Source organism: Miscanthus floridulus, chromosome 2, assembly GCF_019320115.1.
Source record: "Miscanthus floridulus cultivar M001 chromosome 2, ASM1932011v1, whole genome shotgun sequence".
Lineage (NCBI taxonomy): Eukaryota > Viridiplantae > Streptophyta > Magnoliopsida > Poales > Poaceae > Miscanthus > Miscanthus floridulus.
Window position 1 is genome coordinate 17108450 of NC_089581.1, and position 19045 is coordinate 17127494.

Sequence of the window (19045 nt, forward strand, 5' to 3'; positions counted from 1 at the left end):
ACTTATTATAATTGGCTCGACAGAATCAAGTGACCACACGGCATGTACATTCACATCACCTTGCAACACGTTTGCTAGTTATATATAGTATTAAACTCATTTTGTTTGTATGGTCTTTCATTCAATTCCGGACTATATGAGTTAGAGCAACATACTTGGGCATCATGGAGAGTCTGATTCTGAAATAAATTGAAGTGCATGACACGGTCACCAATAAAACTTTAAACTTCTCGTGCACATATGAATTAGAGTGGCACACGTTCAAGCATATTGTGGAGTGTGACTGTAGGATGAATTGAAATGCATGACCGTGATCATTCTTGGGTCTGCAAATTGTCTAGATGACCGTATAATGATAAACATAATTTCCGTTGCAATGCACCGGCAACAAATTGGGTAAGGTGAGTTATTTTTTTTGAATTCTCAGTAACACTAAGCACTAGACTTAGGCAAATCTCCATACAAGAGTTCAGTTACAATTACAAACCCAGGGGTTGACTCATCAACATCCAAGAACACATGGTGTAAGGTGAGGTTGATCTGACGTCTGACGGTCGATGACTCCCTGATGGCCTGCTGCTTCCCTGAAAACGATTTGTTGGCCCGGTGACTATTGGGCCATGTTCCATTACCTTCAGCCCACTTCGTGAACTCCTTTTTTCCCCACGGCCTATCTTCTCGCGTATCGTGACCTCGCGCGGGTAGATTCGCCGCCGCCCACAGCCCACTCGGTCGCTGGGGCCTCCCCGCGCCGTCGTCGCCGGCCGCTCGAGCTTCCCTGTGCCGGTCCGCGCTTTCGCTCCCCAGCGCTTCCCCGAGTCGCTGCCTGCTTGCGTTTCCCCGAGCCAGCGGTCGAAGGTCGATTCAGCGCCCTCACCGGAGCTCGTCCACGCCCCCTTGGCCCTGCGCTCCCACACCTTCGCCGGAGACCGCCACGCTGTTCTCGAGCTCGTCCTCTCGGGAGACGGCGCTTCACGCCCTGCAAGCGGGACGACCCCGTCCCTTCGTTTTGTGCGGGCAGACCCGTCCCGCATCTACGGTGGATATTCGCCTGTGGGACGAGCCCATCCCACTTCTCCCCTCATCCAAACGCCAGTGAGAAGAGGGCCGTTCCGTCCCGTTACGGTGCGTCTCTCCACCCCTAGTTCCCCAAATCGAGGCATCGATCCATCGAACCCTGTCCGGAGACGCGGAATCCGGGAGCAATCGTAGACAGGCATGGCGATCGCTCGGACCGGCGTGTACGTCGACGACTACCTCGAGTGTTAGACTTACGCGCCCCTATTTCACGGATTATTGAGTTTGCTACCCCCCCTCCGATTGTTCGTCCGTACCAGTTTATTTTGTGTTTGGAATCGTGCAGACTCGAGCACCCTGGCCGGCGACCTGCAGAGGATTCTCTCCACCATGCGCGAGCTCGATGACAGGGCACATGGTGATGATTTCTTCCCCATTTCTGTTTTTCTAAGTATATACTCCCTCGGTTCCAAATTATAAGTCGCTTTGACTTTTTTTTTATGCTACGTCCATTTTGTTGGTGTTTAAATTCAGGGGCTAAAGTTTAGGGGTGTCACATCGGGTGTCACGTGGGAGTGTTCGGATAGTAATAATAAAACAAATTACACAAGTCCTCAGTAATCCGTGAGACAATTTTTTAAGCCTAATTAATCTGTCATAGCATATGTTACTGTAGCACCACATTCTCAAATTATGGATTAATTAGGCTTAAAAAATTCGTCTCGCAAAGTAGTTGCAATCTGTGCAATTAGTTATTTTTTAGTCTATATTTAATACTCCATGCATGTGTCTAAACATCCGATGTGATAGGGACTAAATTTTAGGAGGACTAAACAAGGCCATAATAATATGTTTAGATACATAGCAAAATGGATGAACCAAAAAAGTCAAAGCGACTTATAATTTGGAACGGAGGGAGTATATAAGGATACCAGTTCGAAATTTTGCATAGCTTATATGTTTGCTTGTTGTCCAAGTCAGACTAATTTAAATTTGACTAAGTTTGTAGAAAATAGTATCAACAACTGAGCTATGAAAATATGTTACATGATGAATAATGATACCTATTTGATGTCATAAATCTTAGGGATACTAGTTTATTGTACAATTTTTGCTCAATTTAAATATGGTCTGCTTAGAACTGTAGCCACTCTTTTTGGGACGGAGTATGTAGACAATTTCTTTTAGTGTCAGTTGATGCTAAGTTGGCATTTTCGTGATGTGATGATGAGTGGATAATTGTTTTTGCCTATGCGATTTTGCGTTTCAGGCATTATGGGTCAGACCAAAGAACAGATAAAGTATATTCTGGGAGTATCATCCCATGGGTATGACAGGTCAAACATGGATGATGATGAGTCAGAGAGGATGAAGAAGGACATTGAAGCTAGCCAGGACAATGCTCTGAATCTTTGCACCGAGAAAGTCTTACTGGCGCGCCAAGCTTATGACCTGGTACTGCTTCCTTCCTGTTGTTTCCCTGTGGTCCTAGGTTCAAGAAACTTATTGTATGAGTTCTTTTCAATTTTAAATGCTCACCTAGTGCAACAATAAATTTATTTCATATTTAATAACTATCTTAGTTGCTGTTTCGTTTCTATTCTACGGTCAGGTCCAACTTTTTTTTATCTGAAATCCAAAAAGCATTATGAGAGTATGCATTTGTAGTGTTATACAAACTTTAAACTAATTCTAGGGTCAAGTCTTTGCAGTCATTGATATGTTCTGAGTTGTAAGCTACTAGATAATGGTCAGCAAGATAATGGTCAGCAAGAAGAAATTGAATTTGAATGTGAAGAGCCTGATACGATTTATATTGTTTGATATGCCTCCATATATCTAAGATTAGATGTTTATATTAGAAGCCTAACAGGTGTTACGCCCACTTTAAGTAAAGAGATTTTGGTGAATGTGGATCAATCTAGAAATGAAATACCAACTTCTATAGTCTTACCATTTATTCAGTGTCACTGGCTTTGCGTGGATATCTAATCGCAAGCACCTTGTGCATTATTGTACAGATAGAGAGCCATATAAAACGCCTTGATGAAGACTTGGGCCAGTTTGCAGAAGATTTAAAGCATGGTATTAGCAATCGTGGCAGATGCTAGGCATTATTGTGGGCTGCCATCCTTAAATCTTCGTCAAACAGATTTTTTTTTCTATTTTAATTGCAGAAGGGAAGATACCTTCAGATGAACCTACAGTCCTTCCTCTAGTTCCGGTGGTTAGCAGGGATGAGAAAAGGAGGTTTGGTTTTAGTACGCCTCAAGCATCAAAGAAATTTAGAGAGAGGGAATGGGACAGGGAAAGGGGTATGGACTTTGACTTAATGCCCCCTCCATGTAGCAGCAAGAAAGCAGGTACATCTATGGATGTGGATCAAACAATTGACCCAAATGAACCGACATACTGTATATGCCACCAGGTCAGTTTTGAAGATAATATGTGTTAATATTTCCTGAAACTTATTTGCATGAAACAATTTTTATGTCGCAATCACTTTCTGAATAAGATTTCTTTGTTATTGCTATTTCAGATTTCATATGGTGACATGATTGCTTGTGACAATGAGAATGTAAGCCATCTTGGTGCCAAATAATCATGCCTCATGAGTTATCTTTCAGAGTAAACTTATAGTTTCCTTTACGTATTAGTCTAATCAGAGGATAAGCTTTAGATCTTTGCTGTGATTTTAGGATTTCCTTTTTCCCATTTCAAACAACAGAATGTAGCATTCATTATGCTTTGTTGCAGCTTGACTGATAATCTATGATATTATCTTCCAGTTTGTAGTTTTCTTCTGTTGCCATTGTGCACAGCAAAAACAAAACCCTGTTCAATTGGTTTGCTTCATACATTGGCCATCTTACGTCGTTGAGCATTGCCAGTATTTGATGTTTGATAAACTGTTATTACTTATTATCAATGTATACACCTTCGAAGAAAGAAAATAGAGAAACAAATAATTCTTTGTAAACCAGTTAAAGAACCTACATGGTGTATCTGAATATTTTTTGTCAACAATTCATGGTCATATGCTTACATGCATGGTGTATGACTCTTTGTGATCATGCTAAAGCCTGCACTATAATAAGTATGATTTCCAAACATCATTACTAAAGAAAGGTTTCTGACGAACAAATGTTATGATTCGAATCCACAGTTGTGTTGAACCATCACATTAGAAACACCAAAGCTTGTTATGTTACAATACAAAATTTCTTTTTTGTGTGAGAGCAACCTCTCTCTTATAAATGCTAACTATTTCACCTTGATGCTACAGTGTGAAGGAGGTGAATGGTTCCATTACACGTGTGTGGGTCTGACACCAGAAACGAGATTCAAGGGGAAATGGTTTTGCCCAACATGCAGGAATCTTCAGTAAGAGGTTCTCCAAGTAGGTATGATGATGCTAGTAACCACTATCGATTTCCAGAAATCTGAATTTTATAAAACCGAGTCCTTTGTCAATATAGGACATAGTAATTTTTAAAACCATGTTAAGCCATTCCTTTTGTACAGCCTTTCCTCATTACAAAAGAAAATTGTCATTTAAATATTAGCTGTTCACATTAACTCCAAAGTTTTGTAATAGGTGCTAATGTAAGGTAAGGGGTTGGTCTTGGAGAGGCCTCTTGATCTCTCCTTTTACTATTTTTTTATTAAATGAAATGACATGCAGCTCTCCTGCGTTGTTCGAAAAAAAAAACTCCAAAATGCAGTGGCTCCTCACATTTTTCCATTTCTATTTGCACATATATATACTAATTTTCTTAAATGAAATGACACGTAGCTCTCCTTCGTTGTTTAGAGAAAAAACTCCAAAATGCATGGGGATTAGTGGTGCACTGACGAAGCTACCTACAGCTTGGTGGGGTGGCAGAATTAAACATGACTAGAGATTCTTCCCGTCGAGAAATTGCAATTATAAACTAGCATGCATCGTGCATATTATATTGTATATTGCAGACATGCATGATATTTACTGTGATTGCCAACAAAAGCTATTAGGGGAATGTTCTAAAAAACCAGACCAACCTAGGAGGAACTATGTGGCATTTTATTATGAAGAAAATAGAGGCACCCAAATTCACATTTAGGAGGACTCGCACCCAAATTCGCATCTACACCCTTGACCAACTGAGCTCGGGCAGCTTAATATTAGGGGAGCGTTCTACAAGATCTCTTTTACAATCCTAAAAGGGCGTACCCAGTGCAGAGAGCTCCCGCTCTGTGCGGGGTCTGGGGAAGGGTGTCAGAGGCAAGTCTTACCCTCGCCTGTGCAATGCGAGGAGACCGCGACTTTGAACCCGGGACCTTTCAGTCACAAGCGGTAAGACTCTACCGCTTGCACCAGGCCCGCAACATATTACTATTGAAAGCTAGAGAAGAAACCAATTGTTCCATGATCTTGTTTGAGGTGGCAAGCTGATAAACTTGTTTTTTCATTCCCTTTAGGAAACTCATTTTTCTCTCGTAACTAGTGCATCTTTGCTCAACAGCACCAAGGCCGTGGGCGCGAATGGAACCTGGAATAATCGTTTTGCTCAAAATGCAGGATCTTCAATCCGAGGTTGTCCTGTGTGAAGAACTTGTCACAACTTGGTCGCTCGGAGTTGTTGCTTAGAGTGAGTTTAACATTAGAGACTTGTCCATCATCTCTTGGAGATGTATATACTTGGCATTGATTTTCCTTGCTTGGAATAACTTATGGTCAGATTCAGAAATGTTTGTAGTTGTGATATTGTTCTTTCGACATTGAGCAATTTAGCATTATCACATTTGACATCGAGCAAGATCTTATTATTGAACATCGTTGCCACCATTTCAGCATTTCCAGCATTGCTACTTGTGCGACCATGTTATCCTGTTTCACACCATTTTTAAGTAACCTGCGATCTGGACACAGCTAATGCATACGACTGGACATGCATTAGACTACGCACACACACAAAATTGGAAAAAATATCTAATTTTGGCAACCCTCCATTATCTCACTGTTCCCCTGCCGCAGCTCGCAGTCTAGATCGGGCACTATCCTGCTGATGATGCCTTCGCCATCGCCCGTGGGCCGTGGCCACTCCCAACTCTAAACCCGGCTCCCGGCTCGAGTTCCGGTAGCCACTCCCAACTCTAAGGTCTGCAAATAAGCAGATAGAACTTAGAAGAACATAAATCAGCAAATCGTGCATTACTCTTAAATAGTGTTAGGTGTTCGATCTGCACATCATTCAAAAGAAAAACATATAGTTAAAACAGCTCAGGTATTTGCAATACTTTCACATAACTAATCAAGACAGGTAAACAATAACAATGCAAATTAATAGTGGTAAAAAAATAACAGACCTGAATAAGGACAAAGGATCTGCGTGAAAGACCTGCCTAGAGAAAAATTCAGTAACTATCAGAGCCATGATTTTAAATAAATATTAGGAACACAATACATACACCAACAATGCGAAAATCACAAAGGATGCTTACATTGACTGCTTCTAGCTGGGAATCGTTAAGATTTGTTTTGAGGTAATCCATAAGTGGCTCAGGAACATTCCACGCACGACTTTGATCATCACCATCCTTGTGCTTCTCAGTAGCTGAAAGAATCAAATCCTTAAAAGGTAGAGAAGCTACAGAATGCATAGCTGTGAACTCTCGCATTATTGTAGACAAGCTGCAGACCTGAAAATTTAGACGAGAAAATGGCATATCAAGCAGTACATGCCGTCAATAAACGATGCAACCATGAAAAACTCAGGTGCTTGTTTTAGAACAATTGAGACTCGCCTTCAGTATCCACAGCAAGCTGTTTTGACTTGCAATGGTGGAAGCAAAATGTTGCAGCCTTGTAGAGTTCACAGGCTTTGCAACATTCAGATTTACAATTTCACCTGCCACAAAAGTTCTAAGCGAAATATGTAAGCCACCACCACGCTGTTCCACCAATGCAAAGGCGTATGCATTAGGGGTTGATCCCTCCTCAAACTGCAAAAGTGCAGGCACATCAGTTCATCACATAATGTACTCGGCTACAGGCTACTTGCCAGATTGATTTATTTCAGTATAGTTCATCACATAATGTACTCGGCTACAGACTACTTGCCAGACTGATCTAAGTATGATATCACAGCCATAACTTATGGCACATTTTGCTCTGTTCTTAGACAAAATGTCCAAAATGTAAGAACTAAGAACTCAGGAAATACATCTAGATATTTTATGGGTTTCGGTTATTAAATATTATGTCCAAAATGTAAGAACTAAGAACTCAGGAAATACATCTAGATATTTTATGGGTTTCGGTTATTAAATATTATGCAAATGGCCACCTACCAAATAAAAGTTTGACACATTTCGTCCCAATCAATCATTACCTTGGTATTTTCATATCAGGACCAGCTAAAGTACAAAATTTACTTCCAAAACGGCTTCACCGGTGAAGCCAAAGCCGGTGAAGCCAGAAAAACTGGCTTTTCTCGGCTTCTAGTTCATTTTAACCCTGGCTTACAAAACGGCTTCACGCTACAGTATCTCGATTTACGTAAAATAGATAAAGCCGAAGCCGACATAAGCCGTGCCAAAGAGTCCCTTGCTTTCTCCTTGGAGAGAAGCAGTAGGTCATTCTCTGACACATTATCCTGAAAATTGTCTTCCACCGCCAGAGAGCTTGTGGAACCCCTCGGACTCTGTGCAAGATCCCACTGCCCCCCTCCGCCAGTCCATCCCATATTCTACACACACCAGTGACACCACACAAGGTCAAAACATAAATTAAAAAAAAATCCCAATTGGCAACTCACCAGCGAAATAAGAGCAAGCAACATGCTGCGTTGAAAAAGAAGCAAAGTGCAGGAGCGCGCGCCCTAACCTTCCTCCTCGTCACTGCGTCCCTGGATGATCTGCGCCTTGACCTCCTCGAAGAGCAGTGGCTCAAAGACACCGAGGTACTCGGCCACCGAGTCGTACGTGTTCTTCACACGCTGCAGCACCTTGGCCTGCTTGCCGCCCTGACCCCCGAGCCAGAGAAGGTTAGGGATTTAGAAAATTTTGTTATGGATGGTATGGCGGGTATGTTACACGGATACTTCCTTGAAGACGCGTATTGCGTATCCGACGGATACATGTCCGATACGTCTAGGATATGTATCCAACAATATCCGGTTTTTTATTATTTTTGTAATATTCGGATACGCCACCGGACACGTATCCGTCGTCCAGCCCAGCCCAGTAGAAGCCCAGAAGACGTACCTTATCCTCTGCCCCGACGCCTGCAGTCCGCATCGGCGCATTCCCGCAGTCCCGCACGGCGACAAGCTCACGGCTGCGCCCGCGCGTCGCGCCGCAACCCCGCTCGCCGGCCGCCGGCCACCGGCGACGAGCCTCCGCCTCCGCCTCCGCTCGCTGGCGACGTGCCTCCGTCCCTACTCGCCGGCCGCCAGCGACGAGCCTCCGCCTCCGCCTCCGAGTCCGACCACAAGGTGCGTGCCCACGACCCTACCACGCGGCCTCTCCCTGCCACGGACCACGGATCCAAGCTACCGCCGCCGCCGAATCAGTTCTCCGTAGCCCACCCCGCGTTCGCTCCTCCGCGCCCCCCCCCCCCCCCCCCCCCCCCCCCCCCCCCCCCCCCCCCCCCCCCCCCCGCTCTCTCTCTCTACGCCAGGAGCCGAGCCAGGGCTACCGCCGCCGCCGCTGCCCTACGCCAGGTGCCGAGGCCTTCGGTGGTCTCTTCGCCGGCGACGAGCACCTACCAGGTATTCCCACCCCTTCTCTTCCCTGGTTGCTGTGCGAAATTGAGCTTTGGCTATTTGATTCCTACTACCTTCCAACTTTTTGCAAAAAACCATCGGGTATACATGTGTACACCCATGTCCCTTTACTGGGTCCGCCCCCGGCAGCAGCGCTCCGGTCTGATGTCGGTAGTTATCTTCTTTTGTGTTGTTTGTTACTGTGTGTGTGGTGAATGGTAACTGGCAACGTGATTTATGACTATGCCTTTAACTGAGTTAGCAATTCAATTCTTATCTGTAATGTACTTGTACTGTGGTATTATTAAGTTCTTGAATAGTCGCTGCTACTATTTTATTTGATTTAATTATTATCGCTAAAAGATCGTAGCTATATCCCTGTATCATCTTTGTGTGTGTGTGGAGAATTTGCATATTCGGGTGTCCGTTACACATGACATATCATAAGTATTGAAGCAACATAGCTCCTGTGTCTATCTGGCACTCCGGCTGCCTCTCCTATTTGCCACTTTGGTCTGTAGATATGGGATGAAAATGAGATGTGGAGAAATTTTATGTATTTATGTGAACCACTTACTGGTTGATGTACAATAGTACAGACTATAGTGTAGAAAAGAAATGCAATGTTAACAAACTGATGTACAGCTGCTCCTCTTTGGTAATTGTTTCAGACTTCATTGTTGATTGCTGATGCTCAGCAGTATACAAATTATATATAGAGGTACAGACTTCAAACTAGTTATTAAATGATTTACTGCCTCCCATCTTTGGTCTTTGATGCACTGTTGATTGCTGATGCCTTGCGTTTTTGGTATTTTTTTTGTTGAATCGCTCAGCAAATTTAATAATTATTTACCGGATATTCGTGGAGTTATTATGTTAAGAGTCTTGGCATGGCATAACCTAAGCTAAAATTCTAGGTACACCAGTGGCCGCCCTTCCAATGATGGTGGAGAAGTCCAGCGGCGGCACGCCAACTTCCTCCACCATGGACCGTTTCCAAAAGATTGTCCTAAGCTGGGATTACCTCCGCCTCATCACCGAATCCAAGGTACGCACATCAACCTCACCACACCCACCACCCGCCCGCCATACCATCCATAACAAAATTTTCTAAATCCCTAACCTTCTCTGGCTCGGGGGTCAGGGCGGCAAGCAGGCCAAGGTGCTGCAGCGTGTGAAGAACACGTACAACTCGGTGGCCGAGTACCTCGGTGTCTTTGAGCCACTGCTCTTCGAGGAGGTCAAGGCGCAGATCATACAGGGACGCAGTGACGAGGAGGAAGGTTAGGGCGCGCGCTCCTGCGCTTTGCTTCTTTTTCAACGCAGCATGTTGCTTGCTCTTATTTCGCTGGTGAGTTGCCAATTGGGATTTTTTTAAATTTATGTTTTGACCTTGTGTGGTGTGTGTAGAATATGGGATGGACTGGCGGAGGGGGGCAGTGGGATCTTGCACAGAGTCCGAGGGGTTCCACAAGCTCTCTGTGGCGGTGGAAGACAATTTTCAGGATAATGTGTCAGAGAATGACCTACTGCTTCTCTCCAAGGAGAAAGTAAGTGTTGTGCAAGTAAATTTTGTACTTTAGCTGGTCCTGATATGAAAATACCAAGGTAATGATTGATTGGGACGAAATGTGTCAAACTTTTATTTGGTAGGTGGCCATTTGCATAATATTTAATAACCGAAACCCATAAAATATCTAGATGTATTTCCTGAGTTCTTAGTTCTTACATTTTGGACATAATATTTAATAACCGAAACCCATAAAATATCTAGATGTATTTCCTGAGTTCTTAGTTCTTACATTTTGGACATTTTGTCTAAGAACAGAGCAAAATGTGCCATAAGTTATGGCTGTGATATCATACTTAGATCAGTCTGGCAAGTAGTCTGTAGCCGAGTACATTATGTGATGAACTATACTGAAATAAATCAATCTGGCAAGTAGCCTGTAGCCGAGTACATTATGTGATGAACTGATGTGCCTGCACTTTTGCAGTTTGAGGAGGGATCAACCCCTAATGCATACGCCTTTGCATTGGTGGAACAGCGTGGTGGTGGCTTACATATTTCGCTTAGAACTTTTGTGGCAGGTGAAATTGTAAATCTGAATGTTGCAAAGCCTGTGAACTCTACAAGGCTGCAACATTTTGCTTCCACCATTGCAAGTCAAAACAGCTTGCTGTGGATACTGAAGGCGAGTCTCAATTGTTCTAAAACAAGCACCTGAGTTTTTCATGGTTGCATCGTTTATTGACGGCATGTACTGCTTGATATGCCATTTTCTCGTCTAAATTTTCAGGTCTGCAGCTTGTCTACAATAATGCGAGAGTTCACAGCTATGCATTCTGTAGCTTCTCTACCTTTTAAGGATTTGATTCTTTCAGCTACTGAGAAGCACAAGGATGGTGATGATCAAAGTCGTGCGTGGAATGTTCCTGAGCCACTTATGGATTACCTCAAAACAAATCTTAACGATTCCCAGCTGGAAGCAGTCAATGTAAGCATCCTTTGTGATTTTCGCATTGTTGGTGTATGTATTGTGTTCCTAATATTTATTTAAAATCATGGCTCTGATAGTTACTGAATTTTTCTCTAGGCAGGTCTTTCACGCAGATCCTTTGTCCTTATTCAGGTCTGTTATTTTTTTACCACTATTAATTTGCATTGTTATTGTTGACCTGTCTTGATTAGTTATGTGAAAGTATTGCAAATACCTGAGCTGTTTTAACTATATGTTTTTCTTTTGAATGATGTGCAGATCGAACACCTAACACTATTTAAGAGTAATGCACGATTTGCTGATTTATGTTCTTCTAAGTTCTATCTGCTTATTTGCAGGGCCCTCCAGGAACAGGAAAGACACAAACTATTCTTGGACTCCTTAGTGCTGTTCTCCATTCTTCTCCTGCAAGAATGCAGATCAAGTAACAAACTCACTTGGTTATTCTTTATATTTTGGTGTATGGAATAGTAATTCCAATTGTGAGGATAGAAAATCTCCATGTTTATCATATATGAGAGATAGTAATTATACTGCATTTTTTGAAATCTTAAATTTCGCGCATGAAGGGCGGGCCTGGTGCAAGCGGTAGAGTCTTACCACCTGTGACCGGAAGGTCCCAGGTTCGAGTCGCAGTCTCCTCGCATTGCACAGGCGAGGGTAAGGCTTGCCACTGACACCCTTCCCCAGACCCCGCACAGAGCGGGAGCTCTTTGCACTGGGTACGCCCTTTAAATTTCGCGCATGCATCTCATGTGCTTTATGATGCTTAATGCAGAGGAGGACTTGATGTTCTAAAGCATGGGCCAGAACTGGACATTGATGGCAAGTATGTTAAGAATGCAGACCTCCTAGTTTCTAATATATTTATTTGACTTTGGGCTGGGGTATGGAAAATGGGAAGGATATAAAGCTGATTAATAATATCTAGCTGCTTCAAATTGTGAGTTTCCCTTTGAAATGCTCCATCCTTAACTGGTTTCTCTTATAGATCTGCATGGTTATGTGTTGGTTACTAGAAAAATAGAATATCTTAGTTTTGACATTGCTTTTGTTCCTTTGATATCTCAAATCCTCCAAACGAACTAGGGAGTACTTGGAGGAAAAGGTTGTTTTGTTTATGGTACCATATTTTGTAGCCTTTTTATTTTCTAGCTTTTCTGTGTGGGAAGTGGAACAGCTAAGAATTTTATGTTATTTTGATGGATTACTGATTCTAGTTTTTCAAACACCATGCGACTGCAAATTTCTGTCGGCACCAATAACTGGGGAGTTCACATGACAGGCGTGCACACTGGATGAAGGCATCTCCTTGGTTACTTGGTGCAAATCCTCGAGATTTGATTATGCCTGTTGATGGCGATGATGGATTTTACCCAACAGGAAATGAACTGGTACTCTTTTATATGGCATACTTGCTAAATTTTACTCAGGTTCCTGGACTATTTTATCCCTTACATGGCCAAAAAAAAATCTTTACAGAAACCTGAAGTCGTAAGTTCCAATCGCAAGTATCGGGCCCATGTGTTGGTCTGTGCTCCATCCAACTCAGCACTTGATGAGATCGTGTTGCGTGTTCTTAAGACAGGTAAAGGTTTTCGATGCTAAATATCCAGTACAGACACAATGCTCCCCAACCCTTCTCTCTGTTTTTCTTTTTGTGCATCTGGTGTGCTCATACATTTTTAGACTCATCACTCATGCTATCATTAGGAAGCATCATGCACAAATTAAGTAATGAAATGATGTTTTTTTTTTGCTTCAGGAATCCGAGATGAAAATAACAACACTTACAACCCTAAAATTGTGCGCATTGGAGTGAAGGCCCTTCATTCTATTAAAGCAGTTTCCATGGATTACCTTGTAAGTGACATAAAGTTGCAATACATTTTCTTTATAACTTCTGTCAACTACAATGATTTCAACCTTGCAGATTCAACAAAAACTTTCTGGTGTAGATCGCACATTAGATGGTGGGAGAAGAGGTGCTGGTGAATATGATCGGATTAGAGCTTCAATACTGGACGAAGCAGCCATTGTACTCTTCTGATTAATTATAAATGTTTGCTGATTATACCTATTTTAGTATTCTCACTTTCAAGCAAAATTTGTAGGTATTTTCTACTCTGAGTTTCAGTGGATCCTCAATTTTTAGCAGGATGACCCGTGCTTTTGATGTTGTTATAATTGATGAAGCTGCACAAGCGGTGAGGAAACTTTTAAACATTGCTTTCATCATGGAGCATTGACGTTATCAATTTGGATAATAGAATTTTCTGTGCCTCTGTTTAATTAAGTTCCTAAGCTGAGACGTATCCCCTTCTTTTCAGGTGGAACCTGCAACTCTTATTCCATTGATCCATGGCTGCAGACAAATTTTTCTTGTATGTTGTCTAATTTTCTCATTTTTTGTATATTGTTTTGTTTTTCCTTTTCTTTAAGCATCTTGCTTTCCCCTGTGCAAGATGTATATTTGTCCTACTTGGGCTTTAAGAAGAGAGGATTTATTAGCACGACGATCATCGCATGCTAACCGGGGGATTGAATAGGATATCATAGAATGTAGCATATTGTCTGAACTTATAGGGTCTTTCCTATTTATTTATATAGTACCTTGTTATGTGACAGAGGTCAGGCCCAGGTGATATTTTGAATATTTTCTCTTCTCTTTAGTACCTATAGTAGCACTTGTCTATCTGGGCTTACGTTAAAAGTATACTTTCATTTGTTGGTGTGCATGTTTGCACAGTCTCACCATTTCTCTTGACTGTATATCTCATAATATATCCCTATCAGGTTAATCTGTGCACATGAATACAATCACTTTAGCTTTTGGTAATGATAACTAGCTCATAATATTCCTATCAGGTTGGTGACCCAGTTCAGTTGCCTGCAACTGTCATTTCACAGACTGCTCAGAAGTTGGGGTAAGATGATCTTCTTTTTATACCGGCACACATTTTCCAGGTGCTGTAATATGCTAAGACAATGCTCATTTATCTCTCAGATATGGAACAAGCTTGTTCAAAAGATTTCAAGCTGCTGGTTTTCCGGTGCAAATGCTTAAAATCCAATATCGCATGCACCCAGAGGTGAATCTCATATCTTCAGCATATCTGAAGCTGGAAACTGGAATGATTGTTGTAATTCATTATCCATTCCCATACAGATTAGTATGTTCCCTTCAAAAGAATTTTATGAAGGTGTACTACAAGATGGGGAGGGCCTCAGCAGGAAACGTCCATGGCATTCCTACAGCTGCTTTGGACCATTTTGTTTCTTTGATGTTGATGGTATTGAATCCCAGCCATCTGGAAGTGGTTCTTGGGTAAACCAGGATGAAGTGGAATTCATAACTCTCCTGTATCACCAATTGGCAATGCGCTATCCAGAACTCAAATCTAGTCCTGAAGTGGGTGTTATATCACCATACAGGCATCAAGTAAAACTATTGAAGGACAGTTTTCGATCAACCTTTGGGGATCAATCAAAAGGATTGATAGATGTAAGCACCGTTGATGGATTTCAGGTACTAGTTCAAATGCATTTTGGGATTTCTGTACAAATCACCTCTATGCCTCAATACTCTTGCAAGTACCAGTGATTATGATGTTATATCTCTTTCTCGCTCTTTTTGTGACCACTATGATTTGATGTTATGTCCGACTGCTTGTATGTAGGGACGTGAAAAAGAAATAGTAATTTTTTCATGTGTAAGATGCAACGAGGAGCAAAAGATTGGCTTTGTTTCTGATTTTCGACGAATGAATGTTGCCATCACGAGAGCAAAATCTGCTGTACTGGTAAGCCCCTGTTCTCCATGTTTCAAATTTCATCATTACTATTTTGTTTTTGCATTATGGTAGCTTCAAAGTTTCCATTGTTTGCATGACACAGAATTCAAATATGCACTCTAGTCTGAACTGAGAGGTAGAGGCAGGTGCAGGCTATAAATTTAATAAGGAACTCTGTTGCCTAACAAAATGTACACATAAAGTTAGAGATTCTCTCATGCATCCATACATGCAAGTAGATACGATTGTTCAAGGATGCTGCTTATAGTTATGGTATCTAAGATGAATGGTAGAATGCCTTTTTGAGATCAATGTCCTGATGTAACTTCACGGCTCCATCCAGTCTTCAAGATTTAACTGACATGTGGACACCCATACCCCCCCACTTGTACCGCTATTTGTTCATGTTTTATATATACTTCCTCCAATCACTATTGTAAGTCCATTATAAATTTAGAACAGACAAGTCTCCAATATGACACTTTGACTGGCAAAATCTATTCTCTTTTGGAAGGAGCTGTGTGTGTGTGAGTAATGCCAATCTTGTCATCTTGTGTTGTCAGTCCATATAAAATGTTAGTTGATGGTCAAAGTTAAAAAAAACTTAGGAGAAATCTCAATGTGCTTATATTTGTGATTGGAGGGAGTACTTTGTTGTAAATCTAAATAATAATCTGCATGCCGCAGGTTGTAGGTTCTGCTTCAACATTGAAGCAAGATAAACACTGGAACAACCTTGTCGAGAGTGCCAAGGAGCGAAACCGCTTCTTCAAGGTGTGTTTGTGACTTGCTATCTTGTTTCCTTAGCATGAAAGAGTACACAGCATCTGGATGGGTCACACTATGCACATTTTGCAGGTCCCGAAGTCATTCACCACATTCTTTGGAGAGGATAACCTGAAGGCTATGAAGGTGGAAAAGTATCCTCTGCCAGTGCCGAATGCTCAAGTACTGGAAGAAATCAATCAAGAAGTTGTAAGGCAGGAGCTCATGAATGTCGATGATGCTGCTGACCATGCAGATGCAGGGGATGACGATGATGCTGCTATGGATGCTGATGATGGAGGTGGCGATGATTGATTGTAAGATTCAAAGGCTTGAATGGCTTGGGTAGAGCAGTTATGTAGAGTATTGGTATTACAAAGAGGAGTTGGCATTCTTGGATGGACGGAGGTTGCTGAGGGTTGAAAAATAGAAATTTGAAGTAGTGTTTCTTTTCTCGTATCTAATTTTTAGAGAAAGTGATTATCTCAGAGGGCACTACGAAAATTGTTTATTGTGAAACTGCAGAGGTGATAGATATGTCTCTTATGTATGTTTTCCATGGTTGGCAGTTAAATTTCACAGTTAACATCCTGTGATGCGTCTTTCGCATGCACTGGTTTTAGGTGAAGTAGGAACGTACTGACGTAGAGAAGTTTGAACTGAAGCAAATGCTGCTATCTCGATACTTTACTGATCAATATATATGTTTTTTTTTCATCTGACACAGATGGTTGCTAGTCAATCAGCAGTCTGTTCTTTTCGGCTAAAACGATCGTGGATTATTATTGCTGGCTAGTTTGGTGTGAGAGAAAAATAATGTTCTAGCTTATAATCCACGATCGTTTATGGCTGCAGGTCTGATGTGAAATTAACGTTGTGGTGGTGTTCATTGGTGCTGTTCGGTCGCGGGTCACCTTGCATTATCGCATTCGACATCGACCAATAATTCTTTTTTTTATGGGGACCAATAATTCTAATATTGAACACTGTCATCAGCAATTCACTATGGACATCATTTCCAACATCTGTAGACCATTGTGGTCGCTAATTATTTGGATTTCCAATTATTTTGCGTCTCGCCTGGCCTCATCTGCTGATCTGGATACACGTACACGACGAACATGTGACGTGTCCAGGGTCATCAGTTCTCCCAGCTAGCATGCCTAAAGATTGGGGTTGCGCAGGTACTGAGCCCCCTGCCACGTGTCTCCGGGCCCCAGCATCACAGGCTCCAGCATGGCAGGCCCTACGACCACGTAGGCATATTTGCCGTACCACTGGTACTGGGATCCCGGGCTGAAGACGTACAGCTCCTCGAACCCCTTCCTGTGCAAGCTAACGGAGTTCCTCCTGCCCTGCAAGCGGTTCCCGCGCAAAAGCTCGCATCAGTCACCCGGTCCTGAATTTCTAGTCAACTGAATAAACCAGAGAATGGCCAATCGCCGAAGGTTTTTACCCTGTCGATGATGGTGAATTCCTTGGGCGCGTTGCTGTACACACGGCACATCGCATCCGAAATGTGCTTGTAGTCGTCGTCCTCCTCGCCGTCGGGCTCGTCCGCCGCGCCACGGTCCTGCCCGCCCGAGAGGATCATGTCCAAGCCTCTGTTTGCCCACCGGTGCCGGGCTGTCGTCCCTTCTGCGGACTGCTGCGCAGCCCCGTAGTCCGGAGGGATGATGCTGAACTCCGACAGCGCCGGCTCCACGCTGCGGTAGTCGGAGCCCAGGAGCCCCAGGGCGTAGGTGGCGTCTGGGGTGCTCACGCGCAGGTGGCTAGGCACGGCGCACGTCAGTGCCATCGGCGACGACGCGCCGTTCGTCACCGCGAGCTCCGTGGCCAGCGCCTCCGGGTGCAGCGTCACCACGCACCTCGCCGCGGCCGCGTTCCCCGGCGCCGCCGACGCAAGCTCGATCTGCAAGGAAACGCGACGTGCCATGACGAATGGCCTTTAATTTCCGAAGCTTGGGAGCCTTATCACTACTGTACTGTTCTGGCGTACCTCGATGGAGGTGGTTGGGTTTCCCCGGACGTCGCGGAGCGACCACGCCCTGCTCGCGCTCGGCGACCACACGCCGTCGCCGCCAGCGCAACGGAGGTCCACGGACACCCCACCGCGGATGACGGCCCGCCCGCCGGGGCCCTCGGCGACGTTCGTGTGGAGCACCTCCGTGACCGTGCCGTGCCACATGGCGGGCTTGTAGGACGTGACGAGCCCGCTGGGGAGCAGCACGTGCGCCACGCTGCCGTTGCGCAGCGCCATCTTGACGGCGCAGCTGCTGCCCACGGGCTCGAAGCTCACGCCGTGGCCGGCGAACTCGGCGGTCAGGTACTCCACGTTGAGAGGGGCGGGGGAGGGCCCCGCCGCTTCTTCCGCCGCGGTCGCCGGCGCCAGCGCGCGCACCTGATGAGGAGCTGCGCCTGTACTCGCAAGCCGCACCCTCTTGCTTCCGCCGCCGCCGCCGCCGCCGCTTGGCTTGGGGGAGAGGCACATGACGATGTGCTTCCTTGAGCTGGCCAGAGGGGTTGGAGTGGCATGGGCAGCTGCAGTGGCAGCAGGAGTGCAGAAGCCCGCCATGCCTGCCAGTTCCTGCAGGAACGTGTGATCAGTTGAGTGTAGCCTTATCTACAAGGTCTGGGAAATATTCCGTGCTGGATTAACGGTGTCCTTTTCCACTTTTCAGCTGGCTTTAGATATTTTTCAAGCTGTTTTTATTTCAATTTTGGAGCACAGTACCAATCATTTCCCGGGGCAAGACAAGATTATTTCCGCGCGGAAAAAAATCACATAAAATGGTTTGTCCTAAGTATATGAACGGATATTTTTTTAGCCAGTATAATTGAATAAGTTCCAATTATATTAAGAAGGGGTTTGTATTGGACCATTCCTAAGAAAAAAGAAAAAAATATCACCAATTTAATTTCTGCGATAGATAAAATTCAATTCACCAAAGAGCCTTATGCTACGTCACTGCCTCGTCAATTTGACTTTCATCTCATAACATTGATACTTTTTTTCTAGTTTGTCTCGAAAAATAGAATTGAAACCTGCCACATGCGTTCAATAATATGCCCAATTATATGTCATATGGTAATTTTTGTGGTTTTCCTTATTTTTTTCCTGAACTTCTTTGTTTCTTAGGTCTTTTGTTGCTGTTTTCTTGTTTCTTTTTTTGAGTTAAATGCACCAGAGGTCCATTAACTTGTGAGGAGGTTTCAG

At 43.6% G+C, this 19045-nt stretch overlaps 3 protein-coding genes and 1 pseudogene across 7 annotated transcripts; 2 read left to right on the forward strand and 2 right to left on the reverse strand.

The window, feature by feature from the left end:
* The first annotated feature begins 652 nt into the window (after window positions 1-652).
* LOC136518516 (PHD finger protein ING2-like) lies at window positions 653-5845 on the forward strand. Of its 4 annotated transcripts, none has more exons than XR_010774525.1 (8): window positions 653-1264; window positions 1364-1435; window positions 2288-2472; window positions 3039-3102; window positions 3195-3445; window positions 3557-3595; window positions 4304-5440; window positions 5523-5845. XR_010774525.1 is itself a non-coding variant. In XM_066512201.1 (8 exons), exons 1-7 carry the CDS (start codon window positions 1219-1221, stop codon window positions 4403-4405), a joined length of 759 nt encoding a protein of 252 aa, XP_066368298.1. In that variant the 5' UTR covers window positions 653-1218; the 3' UTR covers window positions 4406-4421; window positions 5579-5845. The 4 variants fall into 4 exon arrangements, 2 of the variants coding, with proteins under 2 accessions (XP_066368298.1, XP_066368281.1); XR_010774527.1 differs by having other exon boundaries at window positions 4304-5353; window positions 5479-5845; XM_066512201.1 differs by having other exon boundaries at window positions 4304-4421; window positions 5579-5845.
* Window positions 5846-6229: 384 nt separating this feature from the next.
* LOC136518530 (probable helicase MAGATAMA 3) lies at window positions 6230-8608 on the reverse strand (annotated as a pseudogene).
* Window positions 8609-8665: 57 nt separating this feature from the next.
* Window positions 8666-16562, forward strand: LOC136518494 (probable helicase MAGATAMA 3). Of its 2 annotated transcripts, XM_066512155.1 has the most exons (22): window positions 8667-8771; window positions 9437-9486; window positions 9686-9816; window positions 9913-10051; window positions 10179-10318; window positions 10766-10963; window positions 11069-11266; window positions 11366-11401; window positions 11608-11693; window positions 12048-12098; window positions 12555-12663; window positions 12752-12857; window positions 13035-13132; window positions 13203-13307; window positions 13384-13476; window positions 13600-13653; window positions 14138-14196; window positions 14277-14361; window positions 14439-14798; window positions 14950-15072; window positions 15751-15837; window positions 15922-16562. In XM_066512155.1, exons 2-22 carry the CDS (start codon window positions 9456-9458, stop codon window positions 16141-16143), a joined length of 2511 nt encoding a protein of 836 aa, XP_066368252.1. In that variant the 5' UTR covers window positions 8667-8771; window positions 9437-9455; the 3' UTR covers window positions 16144-16562. The 2 variants fall into 2 exon arrangements, with proteins under 2 accessions (XP_066368260.1, XP_066368252.1); XM_066512163.1 differs by lacking the exon at window positions 9437-9486 and having other exon boundaries at window positions 8666-8771.
* A 129-nt stretch (window positions 16563-16691) lies between these two features.
* LOC136518507 (protein NDH-DEPENDENT CYCLIC ELECTRON FLOW 5-like) lies at window positions 16692-18438 on the reverse strand. Its single transcript, XM_066512174.1, has 3 exons — window positions 17828-18438; window positions 17285-17740; window positions 16692-17183 (listed from the first exon to the last, which is right to left on the reverse strand). Exons 1-3 carry the CDS (start codon window positions 18401-18403, stop codon window positions 16992-16994), a joined length of 1224 nt encoding a protein of 407 aa, XP_066368271.1. The 5' UTR covers window positions 18404-18438; the 3' UTR covers window positions 16692-16991.
* Between the last annotated feature and the right edge of the window lie 607 nt (window positions 18439-19045).